General features: G+C 39.3%; 1 protein-coding gene across 4 annotated transcripts in view; it reads left to right on the top strand.

Annotated features, from left to right (window-relative positions):
• The window catches only part of si:ch73-181d5.4 (uncharacterized), a 31,098-nt gene extending 10,377 nt beyond the window's left edge, over positions 1-20,721 (top strand). For all 4 annotated transcript variants that reach the window (XM_012917757.4, XM_004546210.4, XM_004546208.4 and 1 more), the window contains 10 exons: positions 10,344-10,878; positions 11,297-11,456; positions 11,544-11,660; positions 11,799-11,903; positions 12,063-12,219; positions 12,330-12,942; positions 13,049-13,202; positions 13,312-13,401; positions 13,506-13,701; positions 13,851-20,721. In XM_012917757.4, the coding sequence (XP_012773211.1) occupies positions 10,344-10,878; positions 11,297-11,456; positions 11,544-11,660; positions 11,799-11,903; positions 12,063-12,219; positions 12,330-12,942; positions 13,049-13,202; positions 13,312-13,401; positions 13,506-13,701; positions 13,851-19,897 (8,174 nt within the window). In that variant the 3' untranslated portion in view covers positions 19,898-20,721. The remainder of the gene's footprint in view (positions 1-10,343; positions 10,879-11,296; positions 11,457-11,543; positions 11,661-11,798; positions 11,904-12,062; positions 12,220-12,329; positions 12,943-13,048; positions 13,203-13,311; positions 13,402-13,505; positions 13,702-13,850) is intronic.
• The last annotated feature ends 121 nt before the right edge of the window (positions 20,722-20,842 follow it).

Below are 20,842 nucleotides of genomic sequence, written 5' to 3'. Positions count from 1 at the left end.
AATAAATAAAACAACATTCATACAATAAATCGAACTCTTTCAGTTGAAGATAATTATGACTATGAAGACAAAAAATGCTATAGTACATTGCAGTAATTAGTCTTGATTTAGAGCAGTGACTGCATCTGGATAAAAAATTCTTTACCTGCTTTATTTTTCTTGTACAAATGGATTTGGCCTTTTTTTTTTTTTTTCTTTTCAAAACTCTGATGGAGTTGAGTGGTCTGCTGCAGTAGTCCCTGTCATACTTGTGTCATAGCACATCTTGTCACACATGACAAAACACAAAACCAATGAAGCTGAAAATGCAAAGCCTTGTTGGATTATGATCAGTTTGGAGTTGCAGGAAGGGACAAGGTCTGTGGTCTCCATCCATTCTTTACACTTGTAACCTTTAAGAGTATGTAATAATATTTCCCTGAATAACCTTTCTGATTGGAGAAGCCTTTAATTAGTAATTATAGCTTTTCAATTGATCGTGTAGCTGCACACACATATGATGTGATGGATGAGTGATTCAATGGGTGTCATGATTTTTGTGATGATGGTAATGAATTGTATCAGACGTTATCTGAGTGAAGCTCTTGCTTAGAGTATATTTCTTACTTTTCCAAACTTCCCAAACCAGCACCCAACTTTCAGCCCACTCCTCTGAACACATGTCACGAAGTAAGCATGAATACCAGATATTTCGTATTCATAGAGCTTGCACATGACAAATGCTTTCATATGAGACCTGAATGATTTTCTGGATAACATACGGGCATGCAAGCATTTTTCCCCCACAGTATTTCTTAGGATATTACCACACATGTTGCCCAGACAGTTTCAGGAGAACGAGGTCCAAATATTATCCAAAGTTATCCTTTATTCATAAGTAGCACTCAGCAGGCTTCATGTATAGTCATAGTTTGCTTCATGCTTTCTCACTTCTGAAAATATTCTGCTTGGTTTGGACGAAGGAGCTGCCTGGGAATGGTGTACACAAACATGACACCCACTCACAAACTGTGAATGCATTTAATCGTTGCCTGTGCCATTTTCACCTGCCTGCAATCAGACATCACACAGACTTTGGAAAGGGAGCTGGCAGGCTGAAGAAAATTTATGTTCAATCCAGCTGTGCTGGACATTTATGTGCATTCTCCCATCCACCTCTGCTGGGCTGTGTCAAGAAAAGTTTGGGAGCTGCGCTGCATGTGTGAAAATTATAGCTATATGTCCTCATAGACTTCACTGTTTTCAGGTTGAGCACCAAGCTGCAACCTTATGGTGTGTAGTGTAGCTTTTGAGGGAAAGACTTTTGATTAGTTTGATTGTTTACACCAAGAAAAGAGGGGGCTGTATTATATTTAATTTGAATCAGAGCACAAATACTTGATTGTTAAATTCCATTTTGAGAAATTTTGCCTCAGCGGATTGAAGTTTTTTTTTTCATTTTTATTTTATTTTCGGGGCTGCATCTTAAACCTCTTTAGTTTTGTCTTGCATGCTTCGAAAGGCCTGTATATATTCAGTGTGTTTTTTCCAACAGTCGAATCTTTTTAATACCATCTCAAACCTAATTGTAAAACACAAGCACCCTCTACTGGCCAAACAAATAATGTGCAACCATGGAAAGAACACTGCTGATGTTCTGAGTAGTTCACATTTTTGACATCTGCTCAGTGTGGAGATTTCTTGACATTCTTGTGTGATAGCAGAGAATTAGTAACCTAGAGTATTTATTATTGAATATTATTCTAAGTAGTATCATTTTGAAGAAATTAAATTATTTTTTTCCATCAAAAAACAAACATATGTGCTAGCATACCTATAGTTGCAGTGTTTGAAGCGTTCACTATTTTCTCCTGAAGGTGTGTGTGTGTGTGTGTGTGTGTGTGTGTGTGTGTGTGTGTGTGTGTGTATAGCAGAACAGTGCTGAATAATCTCTTATTTATGAAAGGAGATATTTAGAAACGCAGCTTACAAACATTTTTAAACTCTTTTGGGTTTTGGGGTTTTTTTGTTCAGTGAAATTTGGTGTGAAGTGCTCTCAACCTACTTTACCCCTATTTTGATTTTGTGTTGGGAACGTGAAAAGATCAGTAACATTATGCCGTCTTAGTTTTAAAAAAAAAGTTTAATGACCAGAAGGGAATAGCTTGATTGAAAAATAGCCCAGCATGTTATTCATCATTAAAACACAACTTGATTATAAATGTATTAAATTACTGAAATTCTACTCTCAGTGAGTCTTAAAGATGTGAGGAGGAGGTTTACAGTTTAAATTTTCTTCTGGGTCCAACTTAATTATGTTTCTTGCCTCATAAAATCAAATTAGGGTAGTGTCATTTCCAAAAACGTTGTGATTCTTCTTTAATCTAATTTATTTGAAGTTGAGAAAAAATATTTGATTTTAAAACTGGAAACTAACGGAAAATCATTTGATCTTTTAATTTTTTTTAAGCTGCCACACTGCAGAGGAGACATGCTGTTGTAGTACTTGCATAATGTGACTTGGTAATGTCTTACTGCAATGAGCAAGCCTCAAGCAGTATATGTTGCTGCAGAACTTTCAAATATCGGTCACAGATGTGTAAGTTAGCCACCCATTGTGCACCAATTTACCCTTTAAGTAGAAGCTGACCATTGATAAATATGACAGTTCTAATGGATGCTCTATGTCTTCGTCCAAAGCATGCCAATTCCATGATTCACATTTATTTTTTATTTTTTTTAAGTTAGAATTTTTTTTATTTTTTTTTTTCGTATTTGTTAATGCAGGGTCAGAATATGTTTGCTTGCAATTTGGGTGTGACTCTGATCACAATATTTTGCACTATGGAATATTTTTGATCCAGGCAGCCAGAGGATCTGAAGATTAGTATTGGTTTTTAGATTTGTCCCCTGTGTACAAAGATTTTCTCTGAACTTTTCAGTTATATGTATCGTAAATGAGAAAATCTCCAATCTTTGCATTTGGTTCATAATTTGTTCAATCATTTGCCACACAGTTTTTAACACATTGGAGAACTCATCACTGTCGCCATTTCTGAAAGTTTCAACTCCTCTTGGATGTTCTCCCAACAAGGTGCTAGAAACTAAATTAATTTTGAGGCCTCAACAGGTTTTTTTAAAGACTGAAACACATTTTCAAGATCATCATCCGACCCATATCCAGACGTCTTCCCATGCGGATGCTATTTTCAGTCCCATTTAGTTCCCTAGCACTTGTGCATCTGTACTCCTTACCAGTTCTTTGTCCAGTATGTCAGCAGTATAGGGTTATGGTGATGGATGTCAGAGATCACCTATGGGCAAAGTGAGCAGCTATAGCTCTCAGGTCAAGGCATTTTTTCACAGATCTCATTTCCCAAGTAATGCATTAAATTATCATTATTATAAGATTCATAAAAAATTGAGTCTGCCTCGCTCTTGGTTCATTTTGCACCTCCACATATAGCCGACACTTGCAACACAGGTATCTGAGCATGCTTGGGTGCACACAAACAGGTACATGTCTGGACTTCTGTGCTGCTTTGAAGTCACTGAAGCAATGAAGCTCAACCATCATCATCAAATGAGAAAAGATCTGTATTTTTCGACTGCTGGACTCAGCTGTCTAGGACTAGGCAGTTGAAGAATGAAAGTGTGACAGATGAAATATTTTACACACAAAACACAAGCTGGACCAAAAATGTACTCCCGGTGTGTGTGTTTCTCTTTCACCTGTGCCCTCTTCTCCTGCTTGGGCTACACAGTGTGCATTATTGAGGGTATGCTACTGGCCATTAGCAATGCCGAAAGCAACAGTATGGCATCTGGACTGTGGAGGAAATCAACCAACCATATTACAGTTATCCTTTAATTTGATTTTCATTTTGTGGAAGTGCATAACTTGCAGCGAGCAAAGATTGTGTTGCTTAAAAAAAATGTGTACTGGCACATAATGGCGTGCAATTATTTAAGTTCATTCCAGAACTCTACGTGTTGATGGTCACAGTCTGAATTTGTAATACATTAATGTTTAGAACCTGGGTTCAAGTTAAAACATTTGTATATCACAAATGTCAACATGCAAGTGGTCTTCCAACGGGTGACTTAAAAATAGCAGCAGTGCTGAAAACCCAGAGATGTAAGAAAAGAGAACCTCAAAAAGAAGACTGACCCAATTTCAATAACAGGATTATTATATTTTTACTTAGACTAATTGGTTAATTTAAATAAAAAGTATATACAGTGTATGCAGTATATTGTTTGTATCTCAGCTACTCAAAGGTTTTATTGAGAAGAAACATTTGGTTTGTGCAGTGGGAATAAAGCTAAAGCAAAAGTTGATTTTACAGATAACACTTAATTGCATTGTTGTAATAATTTCTTAGTGCTGGAGTCATTGCAGGAAAAAAAACTATAAGATTTAAATTCATTTCAGTTTTGTTTATATATAGCGCCAAATTACATCAATAGTTGCCTTGTCGCACTTTATGTTGTAAGGTAAAGAACCTACAATAATTATTTAAAAATCATTACATTCATTGTTATTTTATCTTATTCTTTGTGCATATGGATGGATTAGATCATAGGTGTCAAACTCTGGCCCGCGGGCCAAATTTGGCCCGCAGCCTACTTACATTTGGCCCGCGAAGCCATACCAAATTACTATCAGAGCTGGCCTACTGGTATTATACAGCTAATATATATATTGTTTAGTATTAAACTTTGCTTGTTCCATATTCAGTTTTTCAGCAAAACGTGTTTGAGTCCATAAGAAAAGATTCATTCTTATATCTGGAGGAATAAATATATTTCAATAAATATATTTCAATAAATATTAACGTTAGCCCGCGACTTTGTTCCAGTTTTGAATTTTGGTCCACTGTGTATTTGAGTTTGACACCCCTGGATTAGATGGATTCGTATGCTTAAGAATAATGCTGTAAAAAATATAGTTAAATTAGAAATCGCACTGTTTAAAATAAAAAAATCAGATGCATCCATTTTGACAGGGCCTTGTGATGGATGAGTATATCCTGCTTGGAAAAATTACAAAATGAATAGAAAAGGAAATTATTACACCAGTCTGGCTAAAAAAGAAAGAAAAAAAGAGTGGTACAAAAAGTTATGATAATAACTTGGTAAATCTGTTGCTGTTAGTAAATACACCAATCAGGCATAACATTATGAGCTACTGCCTAAAGCTGGGCATACACTGTGCGATTTTGAGACACTGGCCCATTTCGAGACTATTTTTCAGTCGTGCGACCGTTTTGGGGATCGCCCCGAGTTCGGCCTTACTTGTGTGTCATGCATCCCATGTTGTATACATGGGATAACGAGAAGCGATTAAAACCTCACGATCAGCTCCCGATCAGCAATCATATGGTCACAAGAAAATCAAACCTGTTTGAAATCCTGTCGCCCCCTCGTGAGGGTTTCAACGCAAACTCTCACACTGCGCACGCGCAAACACAGAAATGGAAGTGAAAAAGACGGAGTAGCATGGCAGCGCAGCGCGTAGAACTTTTCGATGTGGCCTCACAAAATTATCACGACTGCATCAACCATGAAAAGAGTTGGATGGACATTGCTGCTCAATTGCAGCTGCCTGGTCAATGTTTTTCATTAGCAATATAGCAAAGTTGATGGTGGTGGTGTGTGTGTGTCTGTGTGAGTGAAAGACAGAAAGAGGGGGAGAGCAAGTGACAGATTTTGTGTTATAAACCTCATGTTATAGACGCACAGTGTGAGCACTCAGGTCGCATCAGAGCATCGGGCCGTATAGTGTGAGACCGTGAATAGGGACCCATGAACTTCTAACCCCTGCGATTCAATCGTACAATTTAAGCAGGAGCTGAATAACGCGACTGAAAAAATTGCACAGTGTATATATAAAATAAAATGTGGTTCATCAGATCAGGCCACCTTCTTCCATTCCCCTGTGGTCTAGTTCTGCTGGTCACGTTCTGTTTTTTGGCGGTGGAGGGGGGTCACTACAGGCACCCTGACTGGTCTGTGGCTATGCAGCCCATTACACAACAAACTCCAATGTACTGTACGAACCAGCATGAACTTTTTCGACAATTTGAGCCTCAGGAGCTTGTTTGTTGGAACAGACCACATGGAACAACTTTCACTCCCGAAATGCATTAGTGAGCCTTGCCCTCCCATGACCTGTTGCTGGTTCACCACGGTTCCTTACTTTAATCACTTTTGATAGATACTGCCTGCTGTAGACCCAGAACTCTCCACAAGAGCTGCAGTTTTGGAGATGTTCTTACCCAGTCATCTAGCCATCACAATTTGACTTTGATCAAAACTCAATCCTTACCCTTACCCATGTGTCCTACTTCTAAAACAGCAATTTTGGGGATAAAAAATGTTCACTTGCCCCCTAGTTATATCCCACCCACTAACAAATGCCCATCATGAAGAGACAATCAGTATTATTCACTTTGCCTGACAGTAGTCATGATATTTTGCCAAATCAGTGTATATTAAGTATTCTACCTCAAGTCCATTGACAGAAAAAGGGGGGACTGCTGTCAGGTTGTGTTTGGGTATGCCTGTGGTGCAGCTTTCAAAACGACCTCATGGGAGCTAGATACTGATTCATTGCTATTTAAACTTTAAGCCAACTGCAGTTAGCTGCCACATCGACACTCTGTGTTTTTCACAGTGCAATAACTGATTTCCTGACAGATTTAGTACATCTGTCAGTAAATACACCAGAAAAACAACAAAAGCAATATTTACAATTAACACGTATAGTGAGCAGGGAAAAGTAAAGCTGTTTTTACTGAAGTCTGCAGCAAATATCAGTTGTTGACACCTGGCCCACTCTTGTTTTTTCACTAATAGTAGGACACTATGAAGACACCTCATCTGATAGTGGTTAGGTTAATCAAAGAAATAGTAGATGGAACCTTTGCCTTAAGTCCTCATGAGGATCCTGAATGTCAAGGTGTTAATCGGTTGGTGTTTGTGTTCATTTTCATTATAATGATGTCTGACGGTATGGGACAGTGGAAATTATGCAAAGGATGAGAACAGGATTAAAGCAGAAATGTACCTTCAGAAGACCAAAGTTTGTGACTGAAAAACTCCCTTGCTGAACATTTATTGAAACTTCAGCACAAATACCTAAAGTGACGACATTCTTAATTTTAGTCAATAAATAAGGAGTTTCATAGATATGTGTTCTGAACAACTGAAAAAGATTTGCATCATAACTTTGCACCTACTCACTGTGGCAAATGCTTGTTTCTTTCTCACTTTGACTCACATACACAGTAGCCTAATCACACAAATAAAGATTCTTCATGATTTAGCTCATAGAAGTGACTCACTTGCATGTTTGTTCCTTTGCTCTATCCTTATTTTTTTATATTGTTCATTTTGTCTTAAGCCTTTCTGCTTGACAGTGGACAAAAGAAAGCAGTAAAATCTCTGCAGATGACGCACTAAATCCCTGATCTTTTATTTTCTTGCTTTTCCAAATTCTTTTTACAATCTACGGTGCTTCCTGTCTCTCTGAAGATGTGTCATTGTTTCCTCTTTCTTTTAGCAATTTGGGTTTTCTAACCATAATGTTCATCATTTCTGGAAGTTCACTTTTTCTGTTCATTTAATTTTTATTGATGTAGTGCAAACTCACAATAAGTCACCTCAAGGCACCTTATAATCCAAGGTTAAGAGCCTACATTACTCATACAAAGTCTCCTTGATTTCCTTCACATTGCATTGATTTAAGCCTCCTGCTTCATAATAATGGTCATGCCATACACTGACCTAAAAAAGCTCATCTTTCCCATTCTTGCTAAGCTGAGGCTACACTGTGCCATCCGTCCTAATCCCACAATAAATACTCAAACACTTCCACATGTGAACATTAAGACTTCCAAACCACACCATACAACGTCAACAGGACTTTGTGTGGTCTTGCAGAGGTTGGATGGTATTTGTCTGATATTCCAAATGGGACCAGTGTATTATATGTTATGCATAAAATTCATCAGTTTTATAAGTGGAAAGGCTGAAAAATGCACGCATTATTTGTGTTAGGGTTCAAAAGCTGTGTTTATAAATAGCAATTTAAAAAGTTTTGCCTAACAGAGTAGTATGCAAAGCTGGGATGTTTTATTGCACTTGTGCAGTTTATCAATTTATATATGCAATACAAATTGCATATATTTTCTTTTTTTTGGTGTTTTAGCTGTTGAACAAAAATAATTTACTCTCACAATAAAACTGAAGTTAAATATGTAAAAGTATAATAAATATAGTAAAATCATTATCAATCATTTTTAAAAATTATTAGCATGGTTAAATATGGGATTAACTATTTAGAATAACCTGTAATAGTCACATTACCTGTCCTCAGGGGCACTTTGATTATACAGGTTTACACACAAGCCTTTATTGTTGGTTGTCTTTGGTTGAGCTAACATAAAATGTTGTCATTTCATTCAGCTGTAATTCATAAATAGCAACAATTAACTTTATATCAATACCAAGTTCAGGTTTTGGGCTGGATTATTAACGTCCTTTTGGAAACATCCTCATCAATACAACTGGCTTTATATTGTAATGTTTTTGCTTATTATCCCAGTGGCTCTGCACTAATATATCAGAGCTATTTGTATGTGTCTTATGCACAGACAGCTATTTACACAGCAAGTCCAATACACAGTAGGAGGCAGTGTGATTTATGAAGATCTGATGTTAGTTTTTCTTATGAAATTTTATTTGGAAGAACTTGTGTTATTATGTCAGGCACAGGAAGTCAGTAGATTATGATTTTCCTCCTTATAGCAGAACTCTAAAGCACATTTATCAAACATTTTGTGTGCATGTGAAATTTGTAATCTAAATATAAATGATACATTGGGTCTATTTTTCAGTAGTTTGGAATCACAGAACTATGCCTGTGTGGTTAATTCTCATTCATAGTGATAAATGTGAAGTGTGTTCATGAGACTCAACACGCTTTTTTAATGCCTCAGCATTCCACAGTAAACAATAATTGCTGATAAATTTTAAAAAGCCTTTGAGAGGAAAACAAATACACCCCAGGAGTGCAGAGGTTTTGGAAAGTCTGTCCTTTTTTTTTGTACAAGAGTTACCAAACACATAGTACTGAAGTCATACAAAATGTACATGGAATATAGATGTATACAAAAAAGGATCTTTTTCTTTTTCTTCCACTGAGTGGAACCGGAAAACAATAACTGCACATATACAGTTCACTTGCTAGCATTACTCTGGATAGACAGAGTAATATAGTTATATGCCAGAATGAAAGTATTCATGGAGCAATGAGCAAACAAAGACTTCTCCACAATAGATTTCAAATATCCGCCTATACTGGGCTTTATTGTGAACTCAGCATCTACAAAAAATAAATAAATAAATAAAATGGGTGATTGCCCCAACAATAGCATATAAAAACACATTTTACTAAGGTTTGATATTTGATTAACCAAAAATTAAACACATAAAACTCAGTGTATTCAGAGTTGTTTGAACTTTAGCTCAGTTTGTTGTTGTTTTTTAATGCAAAACTAAAAAATAAACAAATAAATTAAGATAAATGCAAGACTTCTCACTGCAAACAGTGAGGAGAGTAAAGCCAGGCAGTGCTAATGATGCTGAAAAGCAAATATTAAGTGTAGCTGTACATGCAAATTTAAAATGCCTAAACTGCTCTTGGATTAATCATTGTAGCTCCAAAGTACAACATTTCACCTTGTTATCATTTAGAGTATGTTTAACCAGGCTGAATTGGTTAATCTAAAAAAAACAAAAAAACAAATTAAGAAGTGCTATAAATTTCCTTAATATCATTGTAGGGAAGCATTTGATGTATTATACAATAAAGTTTGTGTTTTTTTAAACAGCAGGTTTATGTTAAATGTTCATGAGCCTGTACTTGTGAGTCTCTGTGCCTGTAATTCAGTTTTTGCCTCTTCTAATTTTACAGTCATAAAATCACCAAAAGGAATTTTTTTAAATCACCTAACCTATTATTATCTGGCCGTATAAACTACAAGTTTATTCACACATCTGGCAATTTGAATCCGAATCTTATAGATGGGACTCTGAATCTGATACAGAACTTGTAAATCTTTATATTTACTGTTTAGTATCTGAGCAGTTAATGGGGTGCAAGACCAGTTTTTATTCATGGATTTGCAGTAAGAAATTGTGATTTTTTTTTTATTTATTTTTTTTAAAGATGCCACTTACTTGTTTATCTAGTGTGCCATGTTGGTTCTTATCACAGTTAGATTTATTTGATAGACTGTTCTGAGAGATTTCTTCATATTTACAGAATGGCCTCTTGTGCTTTTTTTCCCCAACAGCTAATAAGGACAGTGAACAGGTAGAGGCTGAGAAGGAAGCTGTATCTCCTTCAGCACAATCTCCAGAAGACCCTTCACTAGATGCAAGTCTCCTTTCTAAACCTACCACTGAAGCAGCCCAGCCACAAAGCCACTGTGAAGAAGGAGCAAAGGAAACTGTAAACAGTGACTTGCCAAAGCATCAGTCATCAGAATCAGATCCCCTAATAACACCCGCCCCAGAAAAATCTAGCCCGACTCCAGCCACATCGTCCCCAACCACCTCAGCGCGCAGACATCATGAGACTGGGGCTCTTATGATAACGAAGACCACATATGTTATACCAAAGAAGCAGTCTGGATCTCAGTCTCCATCAAGCCACACATTAGTCTCAGCATCATGCCAGAAGCTGTCTTCAGCCCCCACACCCCTGAATGAAACCCGAAATCTGCCGGTGCCACCCGCACCCAGTGCACCCTCCTCCAGGCCCTCTCAACCCAATAACCAGGTCAGACAGAGTATCCAGCGCTCTCTCACCAGCATCCTGTTCAAAAGGTGAGAACTATATCACTGATTAAATGAAAGTCACAGCCTTAGGTTTTTTTATTGCACATATTCTGCTTTTTTGGGGGAGTAAATGTAACATGAGATTATTAAAAACATATAATAATAGGTCTAGTAGAAAAAAATGTAAGTATAGTATCTTTTTGTTTTTTAAAAATGACACTTGAGCATGCAGTAATGAACTGCGCTGAGGGAACCAACATTTGTTTTATTTGCCTTCCACAATTCAGAATCATTCTCATCTCGGTGACTGGTTATTAAGTAGCATTACCAACACAGTGAAAATAAGTGTCCTAGACAATTTAACAGTTTTCTCAAACTAAGCTTTAAATTTTTTCAGTAAATGTCTCTCAGTCTTGAAAAACAGCATATTTCTGGACTAACTGTTTTTCTTTTTCCATTTGCTAAGGGTGTGTGAATGTGAGGATTTGGAGATGTCTGAGAGCGAAGCTGCAAAGCTTGTTGCAAGCATTGAGATGGAGATGTTTGACATATTTCGCAACACAGACAGCAAATACATGAACAAGTACAGAACTATAATGTTCAACCTAAAAGACCCAAGAAACAAGGTATGTTGAAATTTGTTAACACCAATTTTAGTTTATGTACATATAAATATAAATCAAATTGACAATCTACTTCTTTATGTCTTCTAGGGCTTGTTATACTGTGTGGTACATGGCGATATCAATCCTTTCAGACTAGTTAGGATGAGCCAGAAGGATATGCAGGCTACCAAGGCACCTGAGCCAAGTGTGAAAGAAACAACAGTGGTAAATAGTATTAGTCATAAACCATATCAGTGAAATAAAATTGTATTGTATGCTTCTACTTGATATCAGGCCCGATAAAGATCAGCCAATGCTTTTGTCATAAGTGATTATCTTAAATGGTTGCTTATGTCTTTCTAGGTTAAGGATACAGCTGCTAAAATAAGTTTGCCCAAGCCTGAAGCAGTTAAGGTTGATTTACCCTGTTTGAATCCTGCAAAATCTGACAGAAAACCTGATAGCATGGTACGTACCTATCTTATTTAAATTAAACAGTTGGATACACAGTTTTTATGGTGATTATGCTGTGTCTTTTACATCATATTTTTTTTCATGACGCATTACATCAACATCGACTAAGAATTGTTTTTTTGTGTTCTTGTGTTGGTATATGTTGCTTTACAGGAACAGAAGAGAAGTCTTCCTGCTCCTGCAGTCAAGCCCAGGGCAAGCCAAACAAGCCTGGCCAATGCAGTGCCAGATGTTCTTGCCTGCATGCTAAAAGACACAACATCAGAGCACAAAACTCATCTATTTGACTTAAAATGCAAGATATGCACAGGTAAATTTAAAAAACGATGAGAATAAATGTAAAAACTACTAGACATCATTGTCTGCTGATTAGCTGTTAAATTCAGATTTTTAAAAGTAGTTTGTCGTTCCTTCCTAAAGGCCAAATGCAACCTATGGAAGAGGAGGAACCTGCAAAGAAAAAATCCAAGCTATCTGTATCCAGAGATAAGCACGAACCATCTTGGAGAAAGTCTGCAGGGGGTGACTCCCCACTTCTGGCACCACCTGACTCTCCTGACATGGATTCTCCAGCATCCAACCTATTGGACCCTTCATCCCATTTCAATATTGATTCTGCTGCACTGACTATAGTGGAATCACCTGCTTCTCCTGTAATGGATTCTCCAGCCTCCCCCACTTTAGAATCTCCTGCTTCTCCTACCATAGAGTCCCCTGCATCCCCAACTCCAGATACCTCTAAAGCTACTGCACCAAAAAGACCATATATACCAGTTTTGGTTCCACCTGTTTCCACGGTAACCATTACACAGCGTCGTGATCCCCGCACTGCAAACAGGTTCTCAGCTTCGTCTAGTAGCACCTTTGGTTCCAGTAACACAACTCATAAACGGGCAGCTCCTTATGCTCTTGTTAAAGAAAACATTGCATCGAACGTAGCATCATCACTACCACCAACCAAAACAGTACCTAAATCCATCTTAATGAAGCCATCTTCCACTGCTGATCCCAGACTTTATGGACCACGCTCGAGGTATAAAGAACTCCAAGCCAATGTTTTTTTGCTTTTTGTTTTTTGTTTTAAATTTGTCCAGAAGCTGGGCATTGTGTACATGTGATTGTTGTGGTTTCTGTTTCAGAACCGTGATCTCTGAATCTCCAGCTGATGGTGAGACAACTCAGTTCCTGGCAAAGCAGGAAATACTGTGGAAGGGTTTTCTAAACATGCTCACTGTAGCCAAGTTTGTCACCAAGGGATATCTGGTGTCAGGATCTCCTGAAAATCTTAAAGCGGTATTGTAATGCATGATATTAATTACATTTTTTACTGGCTATATCAAAAGGATTTATAATTGTCACTGGGTGGAGATATAAAAAGCATTTATTTTTGTGGTTTGTATAGGATCTACCTGACACTATACAAATTGGAGGACGAATCATGCCTCAAACAGTGTGGGACTACGTTGCAAAACTAAAGACCTCAGTTACAAAGGCAAGCAGAATATACTGTATTTCTTTTTGCATCTTACCACATATAATAATGTTGAGGCTACATCAGTATTTTACATGCACTTTTGTTTGCTTTGTATTTGTTAGGAGTTATGTGTGATCCGGTTTCACCCTGCAACAGAGGAAGAGGAGGTCGCCTATGTCTCCCTTTTTTCCTATTTCAGCAGCAGAGGTCGTTTCGGTGTGGTCGCCAATAGCAGCCGTTCCATCAAAGATGTATACCTTGTCCCACTCAGTGCAAAGGAACCAATCCCATCTATGCTACAACCTCTTGAAGGACCAGGTGTGAAATGCTTTGACTGCTGCCTATTCATAAATAATTGACATTTTTCTGTTTTATATGTTTGAATATGTGAGGGTTCATACCAAAACCATACCAGAGAGTTGTTAGACTTAGTGTGTTTTCTAATGTGTTATCTAATTTTTTTCCAGGACTTGAAAGAAACCGCCCCAATCTTCTTCTTGGTCTAGCAATCGTCCAGAAGGTCAAACGTCCAGGAAGTTTGCCACAGGAAATGGAAGACAAAAGACCCAAAGTTCATATGTCCAAGGACCCTATGTGGATCCCAAAACCACCAGTCCTTTACGGTTCTGACAAATTGGAGATATTCCAACCCTATGATCCAGAGACTCCTGCTAGTACCACCCCTCCTGGTTCACCATCATGCCCTGGGTCACCAACAGACTCTTCCTCCTCTGGCTCAGTCACCATACCATCTCTATTAACTTCTGTTAAAGCGGCACCTTATGTTTCTACCTCAGCCACTATTGCTGCAACACAGTCCACCTTTAACAGCAGCTCTGATAAAAATCCCATTATTGCATCCAGTGATAAGACACCACTACAGACAATCTTGAGTACCTTGTTTCGTAGTAATCAGGCTGACTCCACTGTCTCTGATGGACGTTCTACAAAAACAACAGTAACTGTTAAGAAGAACCCAGTGCTTTCTGGATCAGTGGTGGATCCAATTGTCCAACAGTATGGACACAAAACCAAAGCCAAGGAGATTGAAGATGAAAATGACTTTGACCGACCATATGACCCAGAGGAAGAATATGATCCAGCAATGGGATATGCAACCGTTGCTCCACAGACCACAGAAAAAATTAAAGCTTTATCAAGCTTTGTGGAAGATGATGTGGCCTATGATCCAGAGGACGACACTATCTTTGAAGATATTCAAAGTAATACTCCTGTAGCAAAGCCCCCTGTTACAACTCAAACATTTGATTCTCCATCATGCCCAGTGACGGTTTCCACTTCTTCCCCAGCACAAACTTCTGCTCCAGTTGCAGTCATGCCACAACTCCCTACGGGCACAGTGGTTGTCTCAGCTGCAACACTAAGTGAACAACAGAGGATGCTTGAGGAACTCAATAAACAAATTGAAGAGCAAAAACGGCAGTTAAAAGAGCAGGAGGAAGCACTACGTCAGCAGAGAGAGGCTGTGGGAATGTTCATGGCTCACTTTTCTGTTTCGGATTCACTTATGTCTCCCCCACAAAAATCTTTGCCGCTTAACCAACTGTCCTCTCTGCAGAAAGGTATTATAAAAACAGAGTCAAAATCTTCAGAAACAACAGACAAGGCTACCCCCCTTACAGAGACTGTGGACAATTCAAATTTGGATTCACAAGCTGTGAAAGTAGAAGACGCAACACCTGTCAAAAATTTAGGAAATGATACAGATGGTGTTGCAAAGCAAGATGAAACACAGAAAGGTGTGGAATCTGACAAATATTCATCTGCTGGAGAGATTGAAGATTCTGATGTAGCTTATGATCCTGAGGATGAATCACTTTTCAATGAAATTCAAGATGATGTTTTTAAGGGGGGAACTGTAACAACTATGGACTCTGTGTCTAGAGCAAGGTATGGTGGCTCTCACAAGGGTATGTCTCCAAATTCATACCACAGTAGAAAACGAAGGTCATCACCAAAAAAGCGGAGTCATCGGGAAAGGGACCGCCACAGAAGTCCTTCAAGACAGTCACAGCATCGTTCTCGTTCTCGGTCCCGAAGACGCAGAGAAAAGGATAGACACAGAAAGAGTGAAAGAGACAGGTCAAGACACAGAGTTAGAGATCCATCTGAACGGCAGGGACGCCATCGCAAAGATCATACCACACGCCGGCATTCTCTTGGGCGTAGAAGATCCCCATCTTCTTCTAGAAAAACAGAATCTGTGTCAGTTTCACCAAAACTGAACAGAGGACCCTTGCCTCAGGTCCCTGAGAAATCAAAACATGCAAGTGTTCCATGCAGTTCTCTAGACTCTGCTGGACAATTTGAAGAGAGTAACATATCACATGTTACAATCAAAAGTGATCCAGATGGACAAAAATCAGAGTGTAATCATGTTGAGAGCTCTGAAAAACACTCACACGAACCTCTATGTAATGTGAAGCTTGAGATTTCCGAACCACCAAAATTTCAGGAGCTTCAAAAGATTTCACTGAGTGACCATGATATGACACAGCAAAATAAACTCTATAAACAGGACAATTTGTTTCACAGCAAACTTGACAGTACAATTCCTCTTAGAGAAATTGATCCACCTATTCGAGATTCTCCCCAAAGCCCAGATCCAGAACCACAGTTTGTGAAACCTAGCAGCATAGAAAAGAATGACTCTGTTAGAACTGATGAAGTCAGCGATTCAAGGGAAGATATTAGAGTCTTTGAAAATAATTGTTTGCCAATTTGTGGTCAAGCAATGGTGTCTGTTGGAGATGTGATCTCAAATATTAAAAGCATGGATTTTAGAGCATTGAATCTGAAAGCTTTTGGTGCCAAGGGACAAGGTCTGACAGAGACACATAATGAGACACTAGCAGACAATCCTTGCTTCAAGCATTCAGAAACAAAGGGTCAAGAGGGAGGATATTCAAATCCAAGTACAATCTTAGGAATGAGAGAACAAGGTATTCAACATCAAAATACTGTAATAACTGGTTCATGGCCAGCCTTGAGAGATTCAGAAATGAGAAGTGAAGCACTAGATAGTAATAATGCTGGTGTGCCTTTTATTTCTGGTGTAAATCCAGAAATAAAATGCCCAAGTCCTGATGTTACACAAAATATTGTACCTACTGTTACAAATTTGTATATGGGAGAGGCAAGCCTCCAGCGCAAAAGACAAGTTAACATCATGAAGGGCCCTTTGTCTGACAGATCTGCACCTGGTAATGTTGGTCCAGGTCCAAGGGATTCTTTATCAGCTGTGTATCATCTAAATACAGATATGAGCGGGCTGTTTGAAGTTAATGAGAGAAACCAAAATGTTAGTTGTGTGCAGGAAGGTTTACAGTGTCCAAAGACAAATGAACATAGATCAGAGCCAGAAAACATAGATATCAGGAAAGATGTGAAAAAAATGGGAACAAAGCAGTCATTTGGGGGTCCACAGGTAGAAGCTATGGCTCCAGATAGTAGTGGAGGTGGTAGAGGACAAAAAGATAAAGATGAAGGTCAGATTTTTAGATCTGATGTAAGTAGTGGGATAAGGGAGTCAGGTCCATTGTTTATGGGCTTAGGAAGACCTCCAAAGACAACACATGATGGCAGTATGGCTTTTGAAGAAAGGTGCCCCCGTAAAAGTACTCTTCAGCCACATGGCACAAATGCAGATTTTGGCAAGCTTGGTGGCAGTCATGCAGATGCAGTTAATTCAAACATGTTGAATTCAGATTGGACAGGTCAAGGACTAAGGGATAAGGAGAATCAAAATAAACATATAAGTGCTCCAGATTGGAATGGCCCAGGATCAGACATAAGAGATCATTGGAGAGGGTCAGATTCAGTCAGGGAAGCACCATTGGTACAAGATGAATGGAGTGTCCATTTGTCTGATAGAAGAGGTTCAAACATGGAAAGCCAGGGACCTTACACGGGAGGGAGTGGAGGCCCAGAATTCGGACAACCAGGGGCTGAAATGAGAGGTCCAAACATGCAGTATCCAAAGCTTAATAGTGGAGGACCAGAGGACTCACACCTCATGGAAGAAGGACTTGAAAGGATAGACCCCATTATAGACAATCAAGGACCTGACTTAGGAATACCAGGGGCTTCAGATTTTGTGGGACCAGAACCTAAAAGAAGAAGTGTAGCCATGGAGGTTGCTGGACCTGACAAAAGAGGTCCTGTGGGTCCACATTTTAGAGGATTAGGACCTGAGAAAAAAGGTCCACATATGGAGCAAAAAGTACATGACATCAGGGGTCCTGGCGGTCCAGATTTCAGGGGAACCTGGGGTGAAAGGATGGGTCTGGATATGGCTGGTCCAGGGTCTGATAGTAGAGGTCCAGGAATTGAAAGGAGAGATTCCATGGAGGATCCTGGGACTAATAGGAGAGGGGCTGGGTGTCCAGAATTTAAAGGACCAGGGCATGAGAGGGAAAGTATGTCTATCGAAGGTCCTGGACATGAGAATAGACGACCTGGAGGTCCTGGGTTCAGGGGACCAGGACCTATAGAAGGTTCTGGGCCCGAGAGAAGAGGACCTGGAGGTCCTGATATCAGCAGGCTAGGGTCTAATTGTAGAGGTCTTGCTATGGGGCCTGGCAGAGTTTCACAAGGTCCAGATTTTAGTGGGCCAATAAATGAAATACCAAGTTTTCCTATGCATAGCCAAGAACCTGAAAGGAGAGGACCTGGAGAAATAAACACAAGTGGACAGGGTCCTGACAGGAGAGGTTCACATATTGGTGTTGCTGGGCCTGAAAGAATTGGTCCAGGTGTGGGAGATCTAGGGCCTCACAACAGAGGACGAGGTGGACCACATTTCAGGGGTCGTGGAAAAGAAGTTGGGTATCAAAATATGGAGATTCCAGGGCCTCATAGGAGGGGTCCAGAATTTGGTGCACAGCGGGTGGAAAGGCCAGGTTCTGATGTGGATCCTGGGCCTGACAGAATAGCTCTAGTAGGTCCAGACTACAGTGAAAAAAGATATCCAGATATGGAGGGCTCAAGACCAGGTTGGAGAAAATCAGATGGCCCTGATTTAAGAGTTCCAGGCTACAAACATGAAAGTTCAAATACTGAAGATCCAAGACATGGGGGAAGGGATGACTGGGTAGCGTGTGAACCTATTCAAGAAAACCCAGATTACCATGCCCCAGAACCTGATAGATTGGGCCAGAGCTTTAGAGGTCGAAGGCCTATGAGGAAAAACATTAGAAGACCAGGGCCCGGCTTCTGGGGTTCTGCTCCTGAGAGGAGAGGGCCAGACACAGAGGAACAAAGGTTAGATGAAAGAAGGACCAATATAGAATTCTTAGGACAAGACAGAGAATGCTCAGTGGATGACTGGGAAACATATGCTAGTAGAGGATTTGGACCTATCCAAGAGGGTCAAGATGAACAGGACCAAGAAGATATTAATCAAGGCCTATTTAGTGAATGGAGAGGCCCTGAAAGTAGTGGACCAGGTCCCATGCAGAATAGACCCAGTATGTTATTTCAAGGACCTGTAAGGGGTCGTAGACATAACTGGAATGCTCCTGGCTGCAGAAGTGCAGGGCCTGTTGAAGAAAATCCAGATATGGTATGCCCAGGGCCAAGTAGGGGAGGTCATGGAAATGATTGGACAGAGCTTGATAGAGAGGGTGCTGGGGAATTCTTTACAGGAGAAAGAGATCTAGACAATAGAGGACAAGACAGAAAAGCAGGGCCAGGATCACATATGCACAATCATCCAGATATGAGAAATGACTGGAGGCTGCCAAATGTCAGGGGAAAAATGAGAGGGCCAAACATTGAAGGGCGTGGGGCTCTCAGAGGAGGTCCAGGCCTGATGAATTCATGTCTAAACAGGAGGCAATTTGAGATGGAAGGCCCTGATAGAAGACCTCCAGCAGGTCGAGATCTAGGACCCCCAGGACCTGCAAACAGAAATCTAAGCATTGAAGCTCCAAGGTGTGATGGGAGATTTTCAGATAGTGGTGATCTAAGATCTGAAAGGCATAATGTAGAACCTGAAAATCCTGAACCAGGTAGACAAGGATTTGATTTCAGAAGGGAAAGTAGAGGTCCAAAAATGAGAAGTTTGGGGCCCAATAAAACAGACAGCAGGGGGCCATCACCTCAGCGTTCAGATTTTAGAAATGGACCTGGTAGGTGGGGTGACAACACTAGGTCTGAGCCAGATCCAAATAATGACATGCAGGTGTCAGATATAAGGGGGGCAGGTTATGTTAGTAGGGGCCCAAATATAAGGGGGAGAGATCCCAGGCAGAGAGGTCATACACCCATTAATGAACGAAGAGGTCCTCGTCCCATTGCAAGATTCCAACATCCTGGAGATCAACATTTGGCACAGTTTAATAGGCCCCGTGGCCCAGGTCCAAATAGCGGAGGAAAACCATTCCCTGGTTTTGAAAACCCACAAAATCAGCAAGCCATAAGACCTCAAAGACACAGAGGTGCCTTACTTCCCACTCCAAAAGAAGGTCTCATACGTTTCCCCAAAATATGATTGCTTGGATTTTGGCATGAAACTAAAACACATTTCCAACAGACAGAGCGGAGTAGATGTAGGTAAATTGATAACATGTAAAGAATGGGTAAAACCTGCTTGTAAGAAAGAAGAAAGAAAATAGCACACCTGAAGGTCCAATCATAAGGGAAGAAGAAACAAAGGATAAGGTCAATTTGAATGAAAAAATAATAATGGGTTTCAGAATTAAAAACAAACAAACAATTAACCTCTATTATCAGTGTTGGAAATTAAAGCAATGGTGAGCCAGATTAGTCACTGGGAAAAACATGCAGACCTTTAAGGACCTAAAGCTGAAGAATCAGACATCTAAAATTGCTTAGCATTGTTAGACTTGACAGAAATACCTTATCATAATGCCCAATGAATGTATTTCTTTTCTCACTGAGACTGACTACCCATGTGCTTGTTAAATTTTAATATGACATACAGGCAAAGCCATGCAAAAAATCCAACTTTGTAACTTGATAGAAAAGCGCTCAGAGATTACCATTTAAGTTTATTGTGTTGTAGTTTTTCTGTTTTCAAAGTAGATGCTTTTATTATTGTTTTTTTGATTATTAGTAAAAGTCCTGCTAAATATAATTTTCAGTTGTAAATTTAACTTTATTTGTATTTGTAGATTGACAAAGTCATAAATGTTTTGTACAGAAAATGTACAGTTTTTTTTCTGTGTTTGTTTTTTTTAATAGCCAGACTGTCAATATGGTAGCTCTCATCTTCTTTTATGTAGTTCTGTTGGTTAAAAATGACCCGTTCCATTTCTTTTAGAATGCAAGAAGTCAATAAAGTAACACACTTTATATGAAGTCTTATTTTGTCACATTTAGATTGATAGCTTAAAACCAGTTAATTTAACAAGCAAATCTCATATCAAAGAAAAGTGACAGTTTTACTACCTTTATGGCAATAAATTATTCTGAG

The sequence above is a fragment of the Maylandia zebra genome, linkage group LG20 (genome assembly GCF_041146795.1).
Source record: "Maylandia zebra isolate NMK-2024a linkage group LG20, Mzebra_GT3a, whole genome shotgun sequence".
Taxonomy (NCBI): Eukaryota; Metazoa; Chordata; class Actinopteri; order Cichliformes; family Cichlidae; genus Maylandia; species Maylandia zebra.
Note: the sequence above shows the minus strand (reverse complement) of the source record. Positions and strands in the feature narration are given on the sequence as shown.